Raw genomic sequence first — 25792 nt, 5'->3', positions numbered from 1 at the left:
CATGATCTATTTGCTACATGGCTATAATATCACGTTGTGCTATATTTTATCAGCCAAACTTGTTTTAGCATCCATACTCCCAAGGATTAACATAACAGGTACTTAATATGGTACAGTACTCTAGTTTTGTTTCTATCTTGGAAATTAGAACAATTTGCGAGTAAAAGCAGTATTATTATGATAATTTACTGACTTCGGATGGACTTTCAAAAAGCCTTAGCAAATTCAACCGGTCAGATGATAGTGGTGGGAATATTTATTCTTTTCTAGCTGTTTTTCTTTTTAACCCATCTTTCAAGGTAAACCTGTTGTTCACGCGCTGAAATCGTAGTAAATGCGATACACCTTCACAGATATCGTTCCTACTAGCGATGGAATGGAAAACAGCCCTCTTTAGGAACCGTTTTCTCAGCGGCTGTTTGAATCCTATCATGTATTCTTAGTTGTTGACTTGAAGTAGCAGACCCAGGAATTTACCATAAGTTTAGCATGGCGAGAACTATGCTCAGGAAACCAGCAAATGGTTAGTAGAAAACTACAACGGCACTCGTGCATATGACTTTAATTACGTCGGGTGTTACGAACGATAAAATTTTGTCTCTTCAGTCTTCTAGCAAAAAGAAATCCAACCCGGGAAGCATGCTCCTCTAGACAATAATACATAGTGATTAATATAATGATAGTGATTGCGCAGTCCAGTTGTTGACGTGAACGCTCAAGTAAGCACATAGGAGTTCTAATTTATATCGGGTGCACATCAGTTTTAGTTGTGCAAAGTCCATGTGAACTGCTGGATTCGAGCAGTCGTATCAATTTTTTAAATTATCATTATCTTTCTGTCATTAGTCATAGCCATGCAATAAAAAAAGAAAATAAAGCGACAACTTTGAGCTTGATCGCGAGACTTTGTCCGCTGCTTTGTCCATTGTATGTTTTATCGCTGATCAGGATGCTCGCGAAATATTTCACTAAACTCAAGACTGTCAACGAATGGGTAACAGCCAGACTTAATTTGAGGAGATAATATGATGACTGCAAGAACTGACGTTGTGGGAGTATAACAGCTCATAAAAAAAAATTCCAAAAAAGGCGAGAGTCCAACGATGCTGTAAAACATCTTAGGTTCTACATGTGACTCGTTTGGTTTGAGCTGTTTGATTTAAAGATTTCTGTCGGCCAGACTGTTTTGTGAAAGTTTGTGAAAGTTTGTCACATTCATCAGCGGGAGTCACAAAATCATTCCGTGCACCTAACTAAGAAATCAACATTAAGGTTTTGATATAAACACTGAAATAATATTTATAGACGTAAACCAGTTTGAATTGAAGTAAACTTATAATTTAGTCAGGAAACAAAAGCAATTTCGTCAGTTACGTCTTGAAGACTGATAAATGAGGAACTTGATGTTGGAAGCAGTTTACGTGGAAGCGATTAATCAAGTGTCCTTGCAACCTTAGCGTAGAGAGAAATCGTTGATCATTTTCATGCAGAAAGTAATTTTCCGAGAACCGACAGTTCAGTACGCAAGAAGTGCAATTGTCTTTGACATCAGGAAATACAAAGCCAGTCTCGTTAGGGTTTGCCAAAGCATTTAAGTAAATTCGTGATTACGACCTTTACGTCAGACAGACCCTTTTCATCAAAGTAAAGCCAGATTGATCGTATGTGTCGATGACAAACCTATATTTCAAAATTTCATAACCGGTGAATTCATTATATGCCTGCTTCTCATAACTGTAATACTATTATGATATTACTCGAAAGAAACACACTGACTTGAAAAAAGAATAAAGTCCCTGGCACGTTCAACGAGACGATTATGGTTGATGTTTTACAAAATGTTTAAGTCGATAGCCTTAAAAAGCTCTGCTGAGTTAAGTGAAATTACTTATAATAATGGCAACAAATTAGTCATTCGCTGAAAGACCTCTTGTAAGACTTCTGAGTAGCATTGATGAATGTACTTTGTCACAGTGTTGCTATGAATTTATTACTGCAAACACTGCTGAGAATTATTATCTGGAGTCTTGCAGCTGCGGTTCACATCCGTGGTTAACATAATGAAACCCCAGCAAAACACCACCGTCAAAAATCTCCGCTTGATTATTTGTGTTCCTCTCTTGCGACGGCAATCCTTGATTGTGAGTTAAAGTAAAACTTCGTTTTTTTTTCCGAAGAAAACAATTAAAAAGGGGACACAATATGGACTCAAATCCTCTCCTATATTCTTGATTGGTATAGCAATAGATTATTGGATTGGTTGATGAATTAAACATGGCTAAGACTATCGTAAAGTGGTGAAAAGGTGTCTCGAGCTTCACGAATTCAAACGTTGATAAAGCAAAGTAAAGCTGGTTTGGAAACCAACACAGAGTTAACAATAACGCTACTATGATACACATGCGTAGAAGCTTGAATCGAGTACGACTGACGCGTTTGTTGTGTCTTCCAGGAAAACTCCTTGACGACAGAGATATATGTAAGTACGTAACCCACGTGACAGCAGTTGGGATGAAAAATGTCACAACTGTGTATGTGACTACTAAGAATTTTTGGGGATGGTCCGTGCTAACCCAAATGCACCTGAGTTTGTCTTTGTCGAGAGTCATTCCAAATGGTAGAAAAACATGTGATAGCAGACAGATGAACCATATGATACAAAGGTAGATAAGGACTCGTCGTTTCTTAAATGCTAATTTGTATTTTATAGGTTTTACCACGGAGAACCACCTCTCTAAGGCGAGACTTGTAACTGAGAAAACAGAAACTTTGCCCAGGAGGAACACGAAATACTGGGAACCAATGATCTTGCAGAAGATCACACCCAACTTTGCAGGTGGTGCTGGGTACGAGTCGAGGGCGATCAGGTAATTCGGTGTAACCGCAAGAAATATTCCTATTAATATAAAATACAGGAAACTGCAGTTATACTTACAAAATTGACATTCTTTCATACTAACCCGTAAACACCGTAAAAGATAACATTCAAAACAAATGAATATATATGCACTTTAAACATTGATATGCTAAAATAAACTCAACGGAGAAATATTTTACTCGTGAAAAACAGAGCTGAGTTTTTTTCAAAAAGGGAAGGTGCTTTGAATATTTGACCTTCATTTGGGTTAAGACAAACCTTCCTTCGGGCTCAAAGAAAAGTAGTAACGTGACGCAAAATCAATATTTCTGGATGTTTACACGTATATATGTAATCTGTTTTTTTAAGACAGTGTGTCTTGTTTTTATATAACCACATCGGTGGAATATAAACTCAGTAAATTACCTGTCAGCAAGTCAGTAACAGCAAGGCTGAATATAAGTAGGTTGTAGGCTGACTTGACAATCTTACCATTTTTCTTTATTACCACACATAGAAGAGCGTTACTTGCAAACGCCATGAGTGCGATTATTCCGAATGCTATCCGCAAAAGGAAGGAATAAGTCAGAGGCGAGGATGTAGAATTGTTGGTCGAATTATCAGATCTGTTGCTGTCTATCATCTAAAAAATAACAAGAAAACACCTGTAGGTCAATATCTTTAAAAATATGGCTTCTTCATTGCTCATGTTATGTTTTTAAAACACCATAACTTTTTTACATGTAGAAAGTGTTCTTTTAAAAAAACAAGTGCCGTAAATTGGCAGAAAATACGAAGTGACAGACCCCAAACCCATGATCTATAAATGAATTAGTAATACTTTTTGGAAAGTGTTTGACCAAGTTAGAGTAGCTTCTCAAGAAGCGTAATACCAGACTAACAAAGGGGGGCTTTGAAAGCTGTTCATTTGCGTTAAATTTTGAACTATTTACTCAAATAATCAGTAATTTCTAGCGTAACAAGTGATATCAAGTACAACTCATGCAGAGTAATTTGTCGTTCTTTTTTCCTTTATCTGGGAATCTCACCATCATACTGACATGGTGATGGTGTCCCAGCCAGTAATCTCTCTCTCTTTTTTTTAATTTCATTTTTACCTCTGCTGAACGCTTTTGATGTTCCTAGGAAAATGGAAGCTAAGTACCTCTCGCGGACTGAAGCTTCCCCAAGCGACTCTCTAGTTAAAGTGCACCTAAACCCAAAAATTTTTTTTCGCTTAACGAAATAAGCGTATTTTCTGGAGTATTTCTGTACAAACATTTTTTTATTTGCTCAAATCTTCAATTGTCTGTGCCCAGTCAAAATACGGAAAATCGGCCGTCATCTTGCCCCACAGCCGAGTTTAAAGAGGAATGGCTCTAGCGGGTAATGTGACGTCAAATCGAGAACACGAAAGTCTGCATTTCACACATTTTCGCTTGTTTAGGAAGGTTGTAGTCGATTTTCCGAAAATATGCCGACTAAGTGTGTTATAGGAGGATGTAGCAACGTGCGAAATTTGCAAGAGGGTATCACGCTTCATACATTCCTCATACAATACACCTGGTCGGCATATTTCGGACAATATCGACCACAACCTTCCCAAACAAGTGAAAATGTGTGAAAAGCAGACTTTCGTGTTCTCGATTTGACGTCACATTATCCGCTAGAGCCATTCCTCTTTAAACTCGGTCGTGGGGCAAGATGGCGGCCGATTTTCCGTATTTTGACTAGGCACAGAAAATTTAAGATTTAAGCAAATTAAAAAATTTTTGCACAGAAATACTCCAAAAAATAAGCTTATTTCGTTAAGCGAAAAAAAATTTTTGGGTTTAGGTGCACTTTAAGTAATAACTTAATATGAAGCAGCTATCAGCGACCGTGATATACACCTGTTTCTCTAATTAAGTTTATCGTTTTTAGAAAAACTACGACAGCTTTTTGTTCTCAGGCATATCCTTGAGCATAAAATTCGCCGTGGCATTTTTAATTTTCTTCTTTTAATCGAATTTTTTTATTGACTATACCATTGTCTTGCGTTTATGTAAGAAAGCTAGTTGGCTTTGAGAAAAACATATTGTAGAAGGTAATTAGATACAAGCCAATCCATTCTCACTTATACGTCTTTTTTCGGTATTTTCGCGTACCAAGAGAACTGTTATTTTGCAATGTTTATGTGAGTTTTCGGTCTGTTTGGGTTTTTACGAAATCTTCAAAATATTCCATATTTTCATGAACTGATGATATTCAAACGCTCATCCAAAATTGCCATGCCTATGGAAATCAATTTATGTTACCTAATATATTTTCACTCTCAGAGAGTGTTTGCCTTTCGCTTGTTTACAAGGGTCGAGGTCACGGACTACAAGTCAAATAGATGAACAACGTTTTACTCGATATCTCACAATTCTTATGGATCTCTTGATGGTTCTTAAAAGGTGAATAATGGTGAAGAAGGGGAAAAGTTGATTGATTGTTTATGAGAAGAAGGGGAAAATCTCAGTTTTAACCATAGATACAAGTGCACAGGCATACCCCTGATCAAATGATAATGCGCCTAACTAGCTTACCGTAAGAACTGTTTAGCTGCAAGGTATTGACGGTAACACCATCGATTTTACTCTCACGTGAATTGATCACTTCCAATGTGCATCTGCGATTTACAAGCAGCGATGTTCATATGTCTCAAGTGTTTTTCATTACTAATTTGTTTAGGATCCCCCCTTTCAAGAAAATGGCTCTAACCCCGAGCATCGGATGTGCAGAATAAACTCTTTCACCGGACAATTTGCTTTTTCTAAAGTAATATGTTTTGCTCTGTTTACACAATCCTTTTAAAAGGAGGAAGGTGGCGCTCTTTCTTCACTTTGTTATGCTAATTGTTCGGCAAGAATTGTAAGAAAACATTCGTTTGAACCGAAACTGGAAACGATTTTTTTAGTTTTTGATCTGGTTAATTTGACCGAAACCTAATCGAGGATCATTCTGAGATTTTGTTGATAAAGTGTAGTAGGGGGTTACCTAGTGAGTGTTATTCAGAAACAAAGTTACCCGCCTGCCATCCTGATTGATCAACAGCTGAACCAGTAATAATTTTGTCTCGATCATTTCTTCTTTTTCTACACACTTGTAACTGCCCAAGGTTTTTTGTCCTACATGATTCTTTGAACAAGATAATACTTAAGAATTTGATGCCCTGTCAGAGGCGTATGTTCCAAAATGGAGAGACTCGGGCCAACTGAATAAACGGAAGTTATGTTTAGCGATGAGTATTATTTTGACATCGACCATTATCAATTTATAATATTTTACTTTGGTTACTCAATTCGCAATATCTTATGTCATGAAAAACAATGATAAATCATACTGTTGACAATGAGTAAAGAGCCAGATATTGAAATCCATTCAGCTACACCTAGAAAAGCTTGTCGCCTCGAATTTGCCGAATAATTTTTTTAATCACTGAAGCCCTTTTCAAAATTATCCACTTAGTTGAATATCTAATTATCAATGTATGAATTAAGCGTAGGTTGCCTTGCAGATGATAAGATTGGGAAGCATGGCAACATACATGCCAAAAACAGCCGGTCTGATTAAGAGGAACTAAAGACTTTTTCTCTAAATTAAATTCTCTCGCGTTTTTTGTCTTGTTTTTTTTTTTTTCGACAGTAAATTGTCATCTGGCGATGGTTCGCGCGTGCTCAGTATCTGGATGAGTGAATTTAACATCACTCTGTATTCAAGTTATATGACAATTAACTCTTTGTATTTTGCATAAAAAGTGCGAAAGAAAGCATGCTAAAAGCAAGCAGATAACTGAGGTGTGGTTTAAGTCTAAAACAGGCTCACTTCATTTTACTTTGAGCTCACAGCCCATTTTTGAAAATTGCCAATATTTCAAAATCCGAATGTCGCATATTGTATGTAGCAAATTTTCGAATAACATGTTCTTCATGCAGTATAACTAAGAATCGTTATTCGCTCTGACGAAGGGCTAACGCTCGAAACGTCAGCTTTTTGACTCTTTACGGTGGCCAATTTACAATTTTCAACTTAGTTGATATTACCAAATGACCTTGTTACCCCCACCGATGCAGCACCACAGTTTCTTTAGAAACCTACCCCCTTTATTCATTTAACTCACGATAAGTGGAATTAGTGTGGGGAGGGGTGGGGGATATAAAGAATAATTGAAGCTTATCACTTCCGCACGGAAATATGCTGAATTTTGTGAAAAGCTCAAGATCGTCGTTCTCTGACATCAAGGAATACTTTTACTAAGCACCCTCTCGTTGAATCCGGAATTTCAAGCAACTTATAGCAGCTAGCACTCGACCAGGAAACCATTACAGTAAGCCAACCTTGCAAAGTAAGGGTAGATTGGAAGTTACAGCTGTGCTTTCGTTTCAAAATCGTATCCGTTTTCTGTGTCAAAATTGTTTACAAATAACACATTGTGTCTGTTTTCTTTGCATGTTTGAACACATCGAGTTTTCTGGTGTAAAATTGAGCTTCAATTTGGACTTGATATAGCCGGATAATTCAGTCGTAGATTCCTGTATGTCTGTGAATGCAGGCGTTTAACAGTGTAGGAATTTCGCAATTCAAAGTTCTCACGAGGACGTCGATGCACTGAATTTCGAGAACAGACACGTATAACTGTGATTCCAATGCGATTTATTGCGGAGTAATAATCTGATGTCAAACTAAAATACAGGCAAAAAAACCTAGTCTAAGCGACATTACACGGAGCTAAGCTAAAACAATAATTATTACGTGAAAGTGTAGTGTGATCGTCCAGGTGAGTGTAGTCCTGAGAAGGACTGTTGTCGGTGGTAGTGACTGACGTTTCGACAACCTGTGCGGAAGTCATCATCTTGACTCTGATGATGACTTCCGCACAGGTTGTCGAAACGTCACTCAGTACCACCGACAACAGTCATTCTTAGGACTACACTCACCCGGACGATCACACTACACTTTCACATGTTACCCCTGGGTTCAAACCATTTACTGCAATAATTATTACATAACAATACAAGAAAAGACGAGCGCGCAAACACCTTAGAATAATCGATCAAATGATAAAACGAAATCAACGAGGGGAGAGAAAAATACGCTTGCCGATTGTCCTCTCTGTAGGCCTGAATAGAAGTCGCAAATGAACGCAGTAATTAACTTCGCAGATAACTCTTTCGCATTAACTCTCTCTCAAGCAACAACGCACGAGGTACTATAAAGGCATTTTGATCTTACGCGTCACTAATGTCGAACCAACTTAACAACAGTTACAATGTCAACAGTTATTTGCCGAAGACGTTCGAGGCGGGCAGTGAACTGATACTAGTGTTTATGTAACACACTGAAGCGTTTGTCACGCAAGGCTCAACGTATTGCTATCACGCCAACATTTCCCTGTTCCCTTCTTGCTGTTTTTCCGCCACGAAAATCACGGATGCTAATCTGTGATTAACGCTTTTAACAGCCTTGTTCATATGATGATGAAGATTGTTTTACCACTGAAAAATACTACAACTACAAGTAATGATTGCACTTAATTATATCTGAAAGTTATTTACAACGTTATTTATTTTCTTCCGCAGCAGGTGATTCATGTTATTATTATCATTTTGCAGGTTTTGTGTTGTTTCTTTGTCAAACCGCTCTAACTTGTAACTGAAACCGTTGAAAGTTACTTCTGGGTCAGATGCACCATCAACAGACACTCGTGGTTCGAATCGCATGTATCATATGTGACTGTTATCTTGCTAACATGGAGCAAAGAATGTCATTACTGCTCGTCTGTATTTTCTGTTAGACATAACGTAGATCCAAGGATTCAAAGATGAATTTGCCAGAGCAAGCGCTACTGTAAACTCGCGAAAAGGAGTACCAAAGTTTAGAATAGGAAATCCGTACTGGTTTATCAAATAGCAAATTTCTGTTGGAAACCAACAAACTGTCAGCATTAGAGACATAATGGCACACATCCTAAGTAACCGACGTTTGTTTATTTTTCCTCGATTTTCTTTGAGAGCGTTAGACTTCTTTATTTCAAAAAATATATGAAGAAAGGCGGCCCATGTGATAAGAGTCGGAAGGAAGAACGTGAGAGACACGTAAATTATTATCAGAGCAGTCTCCTGACTCTTTGCGAGAGGCAAAGAAATGAAAAAACATGAACGTTGGAAGTACTTTACGTAGAATAGCTTATAACTCTGCAGGCAAGCGCAGCCAAACCAGATACAACCAATGTATTTGACGAGTTTCCGCTGAGCAAAGGTCTTTTGATAGTGTAATGGTTTTAATAAGACGAACCATCTCTCGACGGCGAGGCACGTGATAGTAAGCACCGATCCTTTTCCAAAGGTAAAAATAAAGAATTTAGAAAATATGATTCGACAAAATACCTCACCGGCTATGCCCTCTGGTACTGAGTACATAGACATGCTTATGACGTAGTTGGGTGTGACTATTATAAACAGACCTGAAACATTATCAAGAAGAAATGACGATGAATATTCCGCCTTCCTCATTCATACATGAGTAAGAATAAAAAGGAGGAAATAGAGGAAAACGTGATAAATGAAAAGAGTTTCCTTTCAGTATCCAAAATCATCTTACTGTGAATGTAACATCTCTAATTTTTCCTAAATAAAAATAAATTTTTCAAGGAATGAAATTCTTAATACTTATCAGTTTCTTACAAATTTACCATCACCACTAAAACGATGATGAGTCTGGACTGGTTACTATTTTTAGAATTACGGATTCTAACAACACAATACACGCTAGTTTTCTTACCCGTGAGCATATCAGCGATTGCCAAGCTGGTTATCAATATATCATAACAGGTTCTTAGGCTCTTCTTTTTCCGATTCAAGACGACAAGAAACACCAAGTTACTGGTGAAGGCGAGAACCCCAATTATTCCATATGACACCTTTGCAATCATTCTATTATCGGAAATTTTGTCATTTTCGTTGAAAATGGAGTCTCTCTCAGTTTGGTCAGTAACTCCCGAAGTTAAAGTGTTGTTGAACATTCTCTGTTGTTTTCGTTTACGCAATAAACAAATTCTTTGAATTTCCTTCGCTGTTTGGTGCATTAAGGAAATTCATACAGTGAAGGTCAAATGCAGCTGGTAAATTCGGTAATTTTATAGTCGCGCGTCGTAAATTTACATTTTTTGAAGCAGAACACGACAAATATTAAAATACAAAGGTTGGTACAGGCGCTTCTTATACTTAAGATAAATGGATAAATGTGCGACCAACACACCAACGTAAATATACATTTTTTGAAGCACAACACGACAAAGATTAAAATACAAAGGTTGGTTCAGGCGCTTTTTATACTGAAGATAAATGGAAACCACACACCAATGTGCGAATGTTATTATTCATTGTAAGATTTAAGAGGCTGGTGACACACTTAATGTAGGCTTTAATCAAATCAATGGATCTGGTATTGTACATATCGGAGATTACATCGACAGGGAGCTCAAACATCACTTTATGAGAGGAAATTTCCCCATGTACTTTTCCCAAGGAATCCCTTTGTTATTCTCCGCCAACATTCTGTGATGGCGTCATTGCTTTGACTAATATAGCATATATTGAACAGAAAGTTGTTTTCCAATAAATAATTTTGCCTACAGAAAGTAATATTTGAAGACAAGGTTCTTTTTTTTCGCAGACATGTTAAATTTTTTTTATAATTACAACATCTCCTTTATCTATGATGGATGTTGACTTCATAGAAAACCACATTTTTGCTGGGTGAAAGAGACACAGATTTGAATATCACCTGCGTTCAATTTAGTCACTGATATCTATTAACCCGTGGGAGTAACAGATGTTGAGTAAGAAAAATGAGTGATTTTAATCTAAAAGCCAGCAGAAACAGAGACTACAAAATTTCAAAGTGGATCAGATGTCAGCAACATGAAATAAACAATACTTTCCTGATCTAAATCTAAGAAACTTATTTACATGCAACTCATGAAATCCAAGCCAACGTAGTCTGAGAGTTGTAAACACTCTGTCGATTTAGTTCTCTCTTGACCATAGATTCTGCGATCTAAATTTACTTAACTTACTCCACAACTTATGTATACAATTAACCATTCATGTAAGTTATGGGTCGAAACTAGATGTCAAAGGTGTTCCGATAATAAACTTTTTGTAGTGCCGTATTAAAGTGTCTATACGGCCAACAAGGTTTTTATAGTTTTGGTATGTATTTAACATGTAAAAAAGTATTCTCACGAGTCTTCGCCCTGAAATCGAGCTTTAAACTTCCCGCTTTGGCCACGCCCATTGAAGGTGACTGTGAGTCGGGGCAAAAAAGAGATTGGGTTCAGAATGGGTCGTGACGTCAAGTCAGGAACGCGCCAAATCCCGCCAATGTTTCATTTCACTGTTTTTTTCAGTAAGGTAAAGAGTTTTCGGCGACATAAATATGCCTGATAGATGTGTTGTAAAAGTAATGGGTTTGTCAAGCAAAGTTGCAACACGACGTTCGAGACGCTCCTGGAGTGACGTCACTCATCACCAATCTTTCCCGACGTGGTGAACTTCATTGGGCGTGGCCGAAGCGGGAACTTTAAAGCTCGATTTTAGGATGAAGAGGCGTCAGAATCGAATTTTATTTTTGAGAATATTTTTTTATAGGTTAAAGAGATACCAAAGACTAGCAAAAACTAACGATAAAAACCGACGTTTCGGTGTCATCATGACGCCATTGTCAAGGAGAAATAAAAAATGAAGTTTGTGGCAAGGTGTAACACTAAATTAGCATAAATATGTTACGAGCTAATTAAACAAATACTTTTGCGCGAATTGAATCGCTTTGCACGTTCAGAGTGCAAGTTTTTGCTAGTCTTTGCATTTCTAAATCTTTATTGAAAAGAGATACCAAAACAATAAAAGCGCTGTTGGCCGTATGGACAGAATTCCCAAAGTTAAGGCCTCAAATCTTCCCAGTAGCTTCACTCAACTTTGACTGTTTTTATTTCTTAGCCTTAGAACGTCGTGATTTGTTTTGGTTATTTGCTATCATCAGAGACCTACTGTAAAATCATGATATAGGTGGATTGTTAGCTTTTTCTTGCTTTGTTGTTCTTTGTTTTTTGTTTTTTGTTAGTTTGTTTGTTTGTTTGTTTTTTCATGGAAATCATCATCATCATAAACTTTATTTCGTCTCGAATTTTAGAGTAGCTTGTTGGAGCTAATATCTTCGAGAAAACATAAAATGGAGATTATCTATATATATATTCATACATATATCTGTACAAGATCTAAAATACTAACTATTCTAAAATATACTAAAATACACAGTATTTAGAAATAGAATTATGTAACATATCAGTAGAAATTAACAGAAAAGTGAAGATAAGCAGGAGCGACTATACAAAGATATGGTCTTGGATTATCTTTCTAAAGTCTTTAAATGCACTCATGCGGATATAGTCAGGCAGTGTATTCCATAGCTTAGCTGAGAAGTATAAAAATGAATTAAGGTCATAACTAGTTGTTCTATGTTTTCTAAGTGACAGTATGTAATTACCGCAAAGATTATAAGAAGAGGACCGAAGTGAAAACATACCTCTCATATAAGCTGGAAAATGAGTGAAAAACAGGCTCTTGTACAATAAAATAAGGAGATTCTGGATACGCCCATTACTTAAGGAACTAGTGTTGACCTTAGTCAATGTCTCTGCATTTACACCATCAGAGTTGCACAGTGCCTTTGCAGCTAAACAACCATGATATAATATTCAGGGTTTGCAGAGGTTATTCTCCATTATTCTCTGGTCGAAATATTTACGGAAAATGTCCTTCCAAACTCTCCGAATAACTGCTGTACGTATGGAAGCGTTTATATGTTGTTATTGTCCTGCAGGAAGACCAGACCGTGCGGTATAGATTCTGATGAATTAGCATCAAGACAGGCTGTGTTGCTGAAAGACGTCATGGATGACAAACTGGTCTCTTGCTGCATCCAACGAAGCCTGATAACAGAAGGATCGGCAGGTAAATTACCATTTGAATTTGATTGGTCAAGATTAACTGAAAGAGAATATCGTGATCTGCTTTTTCGCCCCAAACCGAAGCACGCACTGGGGTTGGTGATTTCCGTATTAACTTTAAAGAAACACAGAAGTCGGATAAACTCTTTTCTGTATTCTCTATTACTGAGGCAATAAATCCATGGATTTAAGCAGGAGTTAGACATGGCTAAAATATTGGTAAATAAGTAGAACTCAAAGGGAAGTTTTAGAATCTCAAACTTGTATAAAATAAAAAATGTCTCTGTTGGAAGCCAGCATAATGTTAAAAAGAAGGCTGCCAGTGCACACATGCGCAGTAACCGTTTGGTGGCCTTGTTGTGAGAATTCAAATGGCGGCGAATGTTGGGTTGGCGCATGTGCAACCAAATGTCTCCAAAGGTTATCCAAGTGACTATGCTTGGGATGTAGAACGTGATGATCACGTGAAGAAGAATTAGGATCCGTTCAGTCCGCTCTCCGTAAAATGGAGTAACGAAGGTGCAAACAGCATCTTCTATTGTGGTGATGAAGAGTTCATTGATTTGAGTGATAGCGGCAGAGGCCCAGATTAAAGTAAGGTACAGGTACAAACGTCGCTTACTGAAAGCTGTTTTGTAACGTATGGGCTTCACTATAGAGTACCAACGATCTATAGCTAGACACATAATCGTGGAAGTTGAAGCTTTACCAAAGATAAACAGAATGTAGGTTGAACCAATCAAACGGCAGTAAACCTCTCCTCCAAGTCCAATAGGGTAGGGAAAGCTTTTCCTGTCGATCAAGTAGTCTGGTGTAACAACAAGGAAGATCCCTGTTTAGAAAATCAAAATATCACTATCACCATCATTATGTTAGCTTTATTTCTGTCAAAGAATTACTCTTTGTGTGTGTCATCAAAGTGATTGTAGTTTTAGTCTGTCCTACTATTTGTCCTTTTCATTTAACCAAATGAAAATTTGGCGATCTGTAGCTCTAACGAAAAATGTTCTTTGAGTTTTCGATGTTTACTAGAGATAAGTGCAGGTTTATCTGAGAAGTGCGACATCTGTTTTGTCCCAACAAAAGGGAGAAGATGTAACTTCTCAGACTTTTCAATTTGATGGAGTTTGTAGTTTGTTTAAGAACATTTTGGGTTTTTTTTAAAATGAGATATTTACCCAAACGCTATTTGCTGGCCAATGTTGTCTGTCACCCTTCCGAAAACTATGAAAGCGAGAATACAACCTTTAACTTTATAAAGCAAAAACACAATCTTTTTCGCTAACTTTTCAGCAATTTCCAGCGATTGGGAGTCGCATGGGGTGCAATGAAATTTATTCAGCTGGAAAGATGTCTGGCTGAACAAATCTTTGGTCTACAAGGCTGACATATACGTCAAAGACCCAGATACATCGAAAAAATAACAGAAAAAGGTGTTTGCATGGCAATTTCTCGAAGCTTTGAAACATTTTTCCCTCTCTCAAAAGGAAAACATTGATAACAAAAATCCTATTAGAAATAGATTGATTACCGTTTTTGTAACTAAATCAATACAACTGCACTTTGTGTCACATTTACTGTTGTTGTGTATGACGCTGTGAAAGAGAGGCATAAATCATACTCGTACAACTGATCTATTGAAACGTACCTGTGAGCATATCAGTCAGGGCCAGGTTACAAATAAGAATATTGTATGTTTTTTTCAACATCGAGCGCTTCATAAAAATGACCAGACAAAGAAGCAAGTTGCCAAAAAATGAAAGGCCTGCGATCAATCCAAACGATGTTTTCATTATTACACTGTGGTCTTTAGCTCCAACAGAAATATTTCTGTGGACAGTTTGGTTAGTTGCACCCGCATCAAATGTAGCAGATACGTTGTTCATTATACTCAATTTCGTCAAGCAGCAAAAAATTCAAGTTGTCTCAAGGAAGGTTCGTAATAAACGTCGTTTTAGGGTCGGTAGACAAATATGTCTTCAATATCTCTTGTTTGTAAAGCTGCCAACTGGTTTGTATGGCTCACGTTGATTTGCTGAAAGAAATTTCCCGTTGTACATGTCGCAATGAAATCCGTTGAGAGGATTGATATGCGACAGAAGTCTGTCTAAACAATTTCACTTTGGGCCATGAACAAATATTTAATAGCCCTACCCACATAAAGATCACTGCCGCGAGATAGAACTTATATACATGTGTGACAATGGGAATGAGGAAATGGTAGGGACCGCGTGGGATCAAGAAATTTGTATTCGTTTTTACTCATGTCATCTCCTACGTTTAATGACTGAGAGAGGTAGTTTTATCGAAATTTTTGTTCTTTAGCTCTTCCAGTAAAAGGAAAGATAGGTTTATTTTTAACTAACTGATAAAAAATTATTGAATAAATAGGACTTTTACGACGTCGTAATTCTCAAGAGATTGATCCCGCTACATTTAAGGCTCTGCGATGGGATCAGAAATTTAAAACTCATCGGATGTTAGAAAAGTTGCCAGATATGCACATTACTCACTGGCATTGATTTAAATCGCTTGAGAAGCTCAAAGTAATTGATTGCTCAGTATTATGGACCCTGATTTACGGAACTGACAAACTTCCTAAGAGTGATGGTTTGAGCTACTTCATGTTCACCTCTTCTTGTTTGTAGATCTCAGTATGGCAGATATTTTTAATAAACTTACTTTTTGGTCACGGGTCATCATCATTTGACTGACTGAACATGTCAATCCTTTTGCAAAACTGAGCTCTGCTAGTGTGACGTGTGACAGTTTCTTGACGTTTTTGTACGCATTTATTATGCACTGAAGTCAACGAGATACATATTTTTTTTTTAAGTTGAATCTGCCATTAAAGATTGGTCCTACTCTTTTTGACGAGAAAAAGTTGATGGTTACGAATGTTTCTTTTTCTTTCTGCCGATTAGCGTCGAAGTTTAGCTCTCATTATACTTCACTAATATGAATGGAAATTTTAATTTTGATCTTGGCTTAAGATGACAAAAATTAAAGATTGACTTCATCTAAATAAAGAGATAAAAAGCGCTATTAACTGGGTTGCGAGGCGTAGTACTAAGAAGTTCTCATTGTCCTTAGTTATTAGAATCGAAGCCATCTGCTGACAATCTCGTTGTCTGATCCCCTCTGAATTGATGGGTGACGAATCCTAAACCCGGACTCTACTCTCGTAGCGATGACAATTGCGTTCTAGCTGATGAAATAATGAATATGAAATGTATTTTGCGAGGAAAGTACTTTTCAAACAATTATAAATCGAAATTGCAGATGATATTTGAATAGTAGGTTTTGTTTGAGGAAAAGTGATTTAGAATATTAGCCAAGAAATGGAAAGCAAAAACAAATTCTAGCTTGTATGATGGTGGTTTGTACACAGTCTAACGGTAATCATAAATTTTACCATGCTTTTCTCAATATCTCACTGAATTCGAATGTGAAAAATTGTGTCATACTTATAGTACATGTAACAAACCTGTGAACACATCTGTGACAGCAAGATTCAAAATAAGAATATTGTAAGTCCTTCGTAACAACTGGCGACGCCTGTAGATGGCCACACATAGAAACACATTGCCCAGAAAGGAGAAAACTGCAATATTTCCAAAAAGAACTCGAAATATATCAAGTTCTCTTTGATATTGGTTCGACGGGTGCAGGGAACTTTCGTTACCTCTCGAGAAATTTGTTTTTAAGGTTAAGGTTCCCCGAGTCATTGTTGTGGCTGCATGTAGAGCTAGAAAAAGTGCTGAATTACACGAATTAATTTTCTCCCATGAGTTAAGGTCGAGATCATTTATTACAAATTTTGAATCATTTTGATTGACAGAAACTTATCGGCTGTTTGCAGCCGTTTGCTTGACCGTATTAAACCAGCCACAATATCTCGGGATTTGGTCTTAAGAGTCAACAAATTACAATAGGATGTAAATCTCTATAAAGTGAGGAAGCACGTTTGTGCTACGGTTCTTTTCGTGGAAAAGGAATCACCTGCTACCTTTGACTCTGAATTAAAACGGTTGCTTCTGATGTAATAATTGTATGACAAATTTCCCAGTTGTGTGTAAAGAATAACAATTGTATCCTCCGAGCACACAGGATGATGTCAACAAAGCACGAGCCTAAATACTTCTTTGAATCTGAATTATTTCTCACGAGTTGTTAGCAATAGAAAAGGTTGTCCACTCATCGTTACATTCGATGCGATAAATGAGTAGGTGCGACTGTTCCAGCCAGTCGGTCGATCGGTCGGTGGTCAGTCACTCAGCCAGTTAGCCAGCAAGTCATGCAGCCCGCCTTCAGGCAGCCGCGTGCCAGTGAGTCAGTCAAAAACTAAGCAGATGACGCAGTCAATAGGACGGTGGGGAGTCGGTTGACTTTGCACGAATTTTAAGACGAGAAATTAACAGGCTATGTATTAGACAATTCTGGGGTTTTTGGATAAAGTTTTCACACTTCTGCAAAAATACAGTGAAAAGTATGATTTGCCGAGTTGTTTTGTTACTCAACAATGCAGTTTAAATTTCAAAATATCTTAACCGAAATTTTCAACATTTTTATCTTACTCTGGAGACATTCAACACTTTCTTGAAAGTTTCATCAAAGCGACAACAAATGGGTGAAGGTAAATATGTAAACAGGAGCCGGCTGCATTTCACGAGCGTAAACAGAACATGAAAAACAAACCTATGGTCTTTCATTCAGTTGACAATTTCAGAGTGATGTTTGACAGAGCGAGATCAGAGTACGGCTGAACCGTGCGCATGCCCACTCCAATTCTTTTGACTCGAACTGAAAGCCATTGCTCATACAACATATTATCTAGATATATACCATAAGCTGCCCCCGATACCTCGAGTTGTTCGTTTGTTCGTTTCCCTTTGACTTATCATAGTTCTTTGAAACGTTTCCAGTGATGTTTGTATTGAGACAAACGGCCTTCATTGCAAAGGACATAACTTTTCAAAACTTTTTTCGGCTCGAATTCAAGAAAGGTCATCGGCAAAATAGCCCTAGATATTTAATTGTCGTTTAGTTTTTAGAATGATTCGAATCAGAAAGTGGTTTACTATATTTGGCAACAATTACAGAATGTCTCTCTTTCCATGCAAATTTCTTGTCTCCTTTTTAAAAACTGATAATGTCAAAATGAAGATCACCTTTTTTTCTTGGGACCATTTGCGAATGGAATTCTCTGCCTTTAAGGATTGTTAATTCAAATATAAAAATTAACATATTCTTTTTTTATACCTTTTTTTACCGGCCTTTTTCTTTTTTTTTTCTGATTAAGTTGCCTATCACGTAATTTACTTTTATGAAAAGTGGATATGAGGTCTCACGATTTTACAGACGTAATAAAATGTTGATACAAATCTTCCATTGATTTTAAATGTACCAAACAAATACAAGGCGGTCACGCCTGTAGAATCAACGTTACAACGTTATGTATAATGAATAATGCTCTGTATTTCTTTTGAAATGGTTGTATCAGTGCTCTTGGCCTCTCTCTAATCTAACAGTTGTGGTTCACAGCTCGTTTATTTCTTGATGCGAAAAACTCAAACGAAAAAACACCGAAACAAATCAAAACATAGTAACGAAGAGGCTTTCAAATTCCGTGATTTGCTTGAGTTTCACCCCATTTTGATAGGGTGTGAGCATTTGCTGCATCAAACGTCTATCTTACATCGGAAACACACCTATCATCCCCAAAAATACACACCAAAAATCAATGAACGTGCCTAAAACATCGTCATGACCTATAATATACTGTAACTGAGAAGGCTCGATTTGTCTAACCTGTTAACATATCTGTAACGGCAAGGTTTAACACCAGCATGTTGTAAGTCTTTCGAAGCAATGTTCGGCGTTTGCAAATTGCCACACAAAGGAGAATGTTGCCAAGGAAAGACCCAAATGCAATGCAACCAAAAGTAATTTTGTAAACATCCTTGACATTGTAGTCAACTTTGTCGTGATGTTGACGAGATGCAAGAGAGAAACTTTCGTTAAAAGATGAGTTTGTGCTCAAATCCGTTGCTGCGTTCATCCTTAGAACGATGTGTTAGTAATTTTCTACCTCTATACACCCTGTTTCACAAACACGGAATGACTCCAGCAGACCAGAGCGCAGCAACTGTTTTATTTGTTTCTGAAACACCTGTCCAAACGGTCTTCATAGTTGGTTATCCGTCGATCTTTCTTGCTTTTTTTTTTTTTTTCCCGGTTGATTTCTTTCCTTCCAATTTATTACAATAAATTCCTGGCTTTTTTTACCGAAGTTGGATATGTGATATTTCATAAATTTTTTCGGGACCATATTTCTGTAATTTAACTTTAACCGAGATGTGTGTACAGTCAAAATTTGGTTCTTTTTAGAATCGGAGCTTTTCCTTCCATTTGTATGTAAAGCTTTTTATCATTTGTTCAATTCTTTTTAACTGATGAAACATTAGGACAGAGGGTTCTACCGGAATAACTTCTTATGGCCAATAATTTTACTGACAGTTCTATCGAATTGACAGCTTGACTACTCTCACGTGCGACTTGAACTTAAGTGGTTCATGTGGCTCCTTGGAAATCATTTTCTGTCTGCTAATGTGTTTTAAGCTAGGAAATACAAAATTTTTGTCATTAAAGAGACAGGTGTGAAACTTCTATCAAACTGATTAAAACTGTGCTGTTTGATAAAGTAGAATTTCTTCTCTTTTCTCTGTTATCGAATTCAGTAAGTGTACAACTTTGATTGCATTTAAAAGAAGTGATAAAATGTGTAGGAAATGTTTACGTGTTTTGTGGTTTAATAAAGCTTGTAACCAATCAGGGCGTACAGAGTTAGTAGACGGTTTTGTACATAGCTAATAATTACAATCTTGCTGTCTCTATATGAAAAGCTAAAGATAAGAGTTGTTGAAACAGACTCGATTCTCCAAAAAAAACTGAAAAAGGAAATGTCTAACAAGATTAAGCACCAATACAACCGAATTTTTTGACACCCAACAAAATGAAAAGCGTTAGAAAGTTCTCGAAATACAACAATTTGCTCAACTTTAAACTTCTGGGCTTTCTAGAGGTTGCATTTTACCCATTTTACCTAATTTCATCTAGAAATACAGTTCACCGCTGAGATCATTTGTCATGTTTACTCAGAAAATGAGGTGGTGTAGTGAGTTTCGGTAGTACTTGCAAGGTGTCTCCTTCACCTGCTCCTTCCATGAGTTCCTGTTAACTTTTAATTAAATCCGCTGACCAGTGTATGAGGGCTCCATGGTCTCCCTGAATGTTTTAATTTTTATAATACCGAGCTCTCGCTGGTTAGCTAGTTCAAAGGAAGTTCAGAAGTGGGTGGCTGTACACATTACCTAACTACACAGGTTGCAAAATTCTTCAAATTTAGACGCTGCGATCCAAATCTTTGTCACTTTTCGACTCGCAGTCACTCAATAAAATTTGCGCTGTAACGCGATGATACTATGTTTACAAGGTTTTCTCCCGCTTTCATCTGATGACAAACCTCTGTCAGTTTTCTGCCTCGAGACGATATATCTCAGAAAGCATTTTATGTGAACAAAGTGTTTTGACTGTTGGCACTTTAGGATATGAGACAGTTGTCTTTTATCTCAGAAAAGCACATCATTACTCTTTCATGATATATTTTCAGAGTTGAGTTGCTCACAGACACTTTGGTTTTTTTTTTTTAATTAATTAATCTGCCTGACAACAAAGGTACAAGTCTGACCATTGCTCTTCATAGCTTTACTTCATGCACAGTTTTACTCATTATTGGTCACGTCTTCAGTAATTTAGACTAGGTTTACACTAGAGGAGGGTTTTCCGGATTCGTAAATGTTTCCGGATTCATCAATTTTGGAGTATTCGGATTCGTAGGCGTTTACACTGAAAGGATATTCGGATTCCTGACCGTTTACACACAACGACAACTCCGGGAACATTCGAAATGGAATGGTTACCAAGCCCAGTGTTGTTTCGTCGTTCGATCGACAAAGTGAAAATGCCTCCCCCAAAAAAGGCTAGAGTAGATCCAGATGCCACTGAGGCAAATTTGAGTTGGACAGATGCCAAGCAGTCTACGTCTTCGGCGATTAAGTGTGGCTGACGTTAAACTTCCTTGCAATAATAATTTGTTCAGAAATACTGCGGTACACATGATAAAATTTATCGCCTGAACCTGCAACAAGATTAGGCAACCGGAGACCGCCAGCAATGTTAGCACCAGATCCATTTTGGTTTCACCGCAAACTCAAAAGATTGCAGGTGGAAATAATATCCGGATTCGAGAAAAAAAGCGGTTACACGACAAAATTTTCCGAATTCAAAAGTTATCGGATTCAAAGTTCCCACTTTAAATTCCGGATTCAAAATCTCCGGAGACACGACCAAACCGGGAAGTTTTTATTTCGGATTCGTCCACTTTCGTGTAAACGGCAGAATGAATCCGGTACTGAAACGTTTCGGATTCTTCATGAATCCGGAACAATTTCCTCTAGTGTAAACCTAGTCTAAGACTGTGCTTGGATTATAGGCAGTTTCATCATTGACATGAGATCTATTTTTAAATTGTTTTGAGGTATGGAATTGTTCAATTGCATTTTTCAACGGAGAAGAAAGCCAGCCACAGTAAATACAGCTAAACTCATCAATATATAATTATACATGAACATTTATTTTTGAAAGTTGTAAGGCTTTCGAATTCTTTCTTTTCTTTTATCTACAATTTTTGAATAGTTAAGTCGCAGAATATGTCTGGTTTTTCTTTTTCTTTTATGTTGTCGTAGAGATGTCAAAATGGGCAAAAAATTGGTGAAAAATTTTAAAAACTTAACACAGTTCTGTAACTACATTAGTCATGAAACTCTTATAGTTACCTGTCAGCATATCTGTAATGGCGAGGCTCAACAATAGTCGGTTGTACGTCTTCGAGAGCATTGATTGCTTTTTGCACATTACGACGCAGAGAATAAGGTTACCAAGGAAGGATACGACAGCGATTCCACCAAATATGAATTTATAAACATCACTAACAAAGTAATCAACTTTATCGTGATGAGGTCGAATTGGGGAATTTGAACTAATATTAGCGATTGACTTTGAATTCCAAGCGGCTGATACGTTCATCTTTCAAAAGATGTTTAACTACTCCTTAAAATCCTGTCCAAATTCAATTGATGGAAAAGAAGCGTCCTCTAACGATGTCTTAAGAATCTAATGTCGAAGAGTGTTGATTGAAAAGTGACAAAGAAACCTTTGTTTCCTGTCCTGCACCTGCCTGGGTGTTTATTTCATGATAAACATTTTAATATTTACACACCATGTGGGATTATATACTATTGTTTTAGAATGGTCAGGTTAGCAAGGACATCATGAACTCGAATGATCAGTAATTTATTTATATTTCTTTTCTTCATCATCTTATAGGAAAACAATTTTTATTCCTGTTGTGTATTAGGGTTCGATGTAAAACTACTATAGAGTAACGTATGCACAGACCAAGTGCCCTAAACAACTGCTTTATTAGAATACACTGATGAACTTGATATAAAATGATAGATATATGGATAATAACGTGACCGCGGTTGGGGGTATCAATAGAATCAAGATTATGTAATACCTAAGGCCTTTATCCAATAGGAACAAATACTACAATTTCTCAGGGGATAGATAATCTGGATGGTTTAAAAAACTGTGGCCCTTTTCTTGAGAAGAAGTCCGAATGATATATATTACGCAAGATTAGTATTTTCGTCACTCAATTAGGAAGTTTTTTGTATCATTGACAGGGGATGTTACATGAAAAAGCCTAAAAGGAAGCAAAGGTCAATTGCTACGTGATCCTTGTGAAATATTTAACAATTTTTTCTAAGGTAAACAATGAAGTGAGATACACCTGTTCCCTCCACTTTAAGTCACCTACTGAAGGCCTGTCTCCTACTCATTATCTTATTACTTTTTTTTTTTTTAACCAATAGAATTTACTGGATGCATCAACATAGAAAGTCTCTTTTGATGTAAGAATTGTTCCTAGTACTAATAATAGTAATAGTAATCAAAGTTTAATGTCTTTACGTGGGGCATGGTTACCCATATTGCCCGAGTCAGAGGCTCCTGTATGAGACGCAAGACAACAACCCACCCATCCCACCCCAGGGGAGGACATCTATCACACAGTAATCTCGTGCGTGGGAAATTAACGTCTCCTTCCCCTAACTCTGCAGGAGACGGGACCTCCATTTATTCGTCCCTATCCGAGAAGACTAGAATATCTAAACCATTTCTTGATGTTATAGAAAGGCAGCATATTCTTCTCAATTATTTTAAGACCTTGAGTGTTGGTCCGGCCGGGGCTCGAACCCTCGACCTCCCGCACATCAGTCCAGCGCTCTATCCAATGGATAGAGCTATAATGATAATAGTTCATTATTCATACCACGCGAAATGATAAAGGATAGTAATTATGTAAGCTGCTTGACACGAAACAAGCATTGTTCATTGTATTTAATTTACTTTATGCAAAAATCTGTTGGACGCCTAGGCTAAAGATTATATCTGAGTTTATTTTGGAATTACAATGGTCAAGTTAAAAAGCGTGAAGAAGACCGTTTTCATCAAAGCCACATAAATTTGGTATCCAATTGGCAACAAAATTTAACTTGAGTACTAAGAATTTCCTTCTTTAAAATGTGGCTGAGGTGGTGGTTGTGAAATTCCTTGTTTGGTACTGCTCTGAGTTCAAAGTGTTAGACACTTAGTTCAAAGCACCTATTGATGGATGTTTCTGTATTTGTATCGTTATTCTTAAGCATTTCATATAGTAGAGAACATTCAAGACTATTCTACACCTTTTAGGGGGAAATCTTCTGACTTTCCCTGAAAATTAAAGAAATTAGCCAACTGAGTAATTTGTCTTATCATTCGTTAGAATGAACAATTTTTTCAATGAAATTTCACAAATGGAAGTGATTTTGAAGAAATGAGACAGTTGCCTTAGAGCCTTTCCAGGAAAGCTTGCGAAACAAAATTGGCTCCTTACCACGTCGAACACGACTCGACAATGAAGAGAGAACACACTGGAGAAGGGAAAGAGGCTAGAAATGGAACTATTTAGAATGTTCCCCTCGCGGAGGAGCTGTGTATCTCTTACATATAAGTTAAATAATATGTGCGTTTATCCTTGATTACCCGCAGTTGATTTATTTATCTAGTACTCAAAACCAGAGTCAGAAAATATTTTTAAAAACTGCTCTCTTTTGTCTCTTTTCTCTTCGGCCAATCAATAGCAGCCAGATCTACAGTTACCGTTACTGGGAACTGGAGGGGGAGGGGGAGGGGGCATCTTCAAATAAGTTTCCTTCGATTGTTGGTAAACTGCTGATGCAGTCCGGCCAGTCCCCCGAAAAGTGTTGTGATGCGCATTTGATCATCTCCACATGTTAATTTGCGCAATATAAATATTAAATTATGATTATTATTATTATTACCGTTCAAACTTTTTCAGTTCTCTAAGTCAATGATATCATAACCCTTAGGTCTATCCTCGGTCGGGGGGTTTGATTTAAGAACGGAAGAGCGTCGCCTCCTAGTTATCGCAAGTCGAGCCTCTTGTTTCTTGCTTCCTTTCTTCAATATAATTTACTGTTTGCCATATCTATCCAGTCCCTTAAGATCCAAAAGCTTCTGAATTATTTCAATAAGCTCCATGGCATAACGTTTTTAAGGTCACTGAGGCAATAGGAAAATTTCCCCCCACACACGCACACAGTGGTAAACAGGTCAGACAGTTATGATTACTTACAGACTCAGAGCTAATCAAAAAGTTCAAGGGCTCGGTCATTTTCTTAACGCGATATCCCAACAAGTGGAAAAATTCTCCTTCCGTATTTGTCTCAAATCGATCGGCTAAATTGAAAATACAGAGAAAATAGCATAGAATTTTTTAAAGAAATAGGCTTGTTTTTGCAAATCCATGCAATTTTCTGATCAGTAAATAGTGTGGTATAGTATCAAATTAGCATTTTGGCCGTACGTTTTGGAGAAAACCAAGTTCTGGCTTGTGCTCCACGTGAGTTGGAAACTGGCTTTGGAAAATTGATTTCAAACATTGAACTCGCGTGCTCGGCGATTGATAATATAAGCGCTAGGCTTTTTGGCAATAGTAGTGGAAGGTGGTTTGTTGTTGGCGGAGTTAGCAGACGTTAGAACAAAAAGCTGGTACAGTCGAACCTCGATTATCCGGACTTTTCTCTCTGGTCCCAATTTTTCATGAATATTAATTGGTTGTGATCTTGAAAACTCAGAGTCGCAAAAAGCCCACTAATCCTTTCAAAAGACTGTTAAAACAGCGTATTATCCCGTGCGCTTTTCAAAATTCGCAAGTGCGACGAGACAAAGAAACATTCTGATGCATTATTTGTTAATACATACAGGCTGTGTAGCTATCACAATTAAAATGATGTTTTCTTCGCTGTATACCTTTTGTTTACATTTCTATCTTATTAATATTCACATTTTCGATTATCCGGACTCTCGATTATCCGGACTCTCGATTATCCCGACTCTCGATTATCCCGACTCTCGATTATCCGGACTCTCGATTATCCCGACTCTCGATTATCCCGACTCTCGATTATCCCGACTCTCGATTATCCGGACTCTCGATTATCCGGACTCTCGATTATCCGGACTCTCGATTATCCCGACTCTCGATTATCCGGACTCATGTTGTGTAGTTTTTATGCAGTATTACGTTGGTGTCAATCGACGATGCTAAGTACGCATCAGGTAATTACTACTTGCCCTGGCTTGTTCCTCCGCTTCCAATACGCATTGCCAAGCTCGACTGTAGAAAGACACAGAGACGACCCTGAGAGTGCGTT

The 25792-nt window shown here is 37.4% G+C and overlaps 2 protein-coding genes across 4 annotated transcripts; both read right to left on the bottom strand.

Moving 5' to 3' along the window:
• Positions 1-1655: 1655 nt before the first annotated feature.
• LOC111320173 (neuropeptide FF receptor 1-like) lies at positions 1656-3445 on the bottom strand. Its single transcript, XM_088739070.1, has 2 exons — positions 3284-3445; positions 1656-2896 (listed from the first exon to the last, which is right to left on the bottom strand). Exons 1-2 carry the CDS (start codon positions 3396-3398, stop codon positions 2016-2018), a joined length of 996 nt encoding a protein of 331 aa, XP_088595196.1. The 5' UTR covers positions 3399-3445; the 3' UTR covers positions 1656-2015.
• A 6841-nt stretch (positions 3446-10286) lies between these two features.
• Positions 10287-22165, bottom strand: LOC111332292 (RYamide receptor). 3 transcript variants are annotated; one of them, XM_088739068.1, is made up of 3 exons: positions 21788-22165; positions 13600-13722; positions 12738-12872 (listed from the first exon to the last, which is right to left on the bottom strand). In XM_088739068.1, exons 1-3 carry the CDS (start codon positions 22035-22037, stop codon positions 12832-12834), a joined length of 414 nt encoding a protein of 137 aa, XP_088595194.1. In that variant the 5' UTR covers positions 22038-22165; the 3' UTR covers positions 12738-12831. The 3 variants fall into 3 exon arrangements, with proteins under 3 accessions (XP_088595192.1, XP_088595193.1, XP_088595194.1); XM_088739066.1 differs by having other exon boundaries at positions 10287-13722; XM_088739067.1 differs by lacking the exon at positions 21788-22165 and adding an exon at positions 18702-19856 and having other exon boundaries at positions 10287-13722.
• Positions 22166-25792: the final 3627 nt, after the last annotated feature.

This window comes from Stylophora pistillata, chromosome 11 (assembly GCF_964205215.1).
Source record: "Stylophora pistillata chromosome 11, jaStyPist1.2, whole genome shotgun sequence".
In the NCBI taxonomy this organism is placed as follows: domain Eukaryota; kingdom Metazoa; phylum Cnidaria; class Anthozoa; order Scleractinia; family Pocilloporidae; genus Stylophora; species Stylophora pistillata.
Note: the sequence above shows the minus strand (reverse complement) of the source record. Positions and strands in the feature narration are given on the sequence as shown.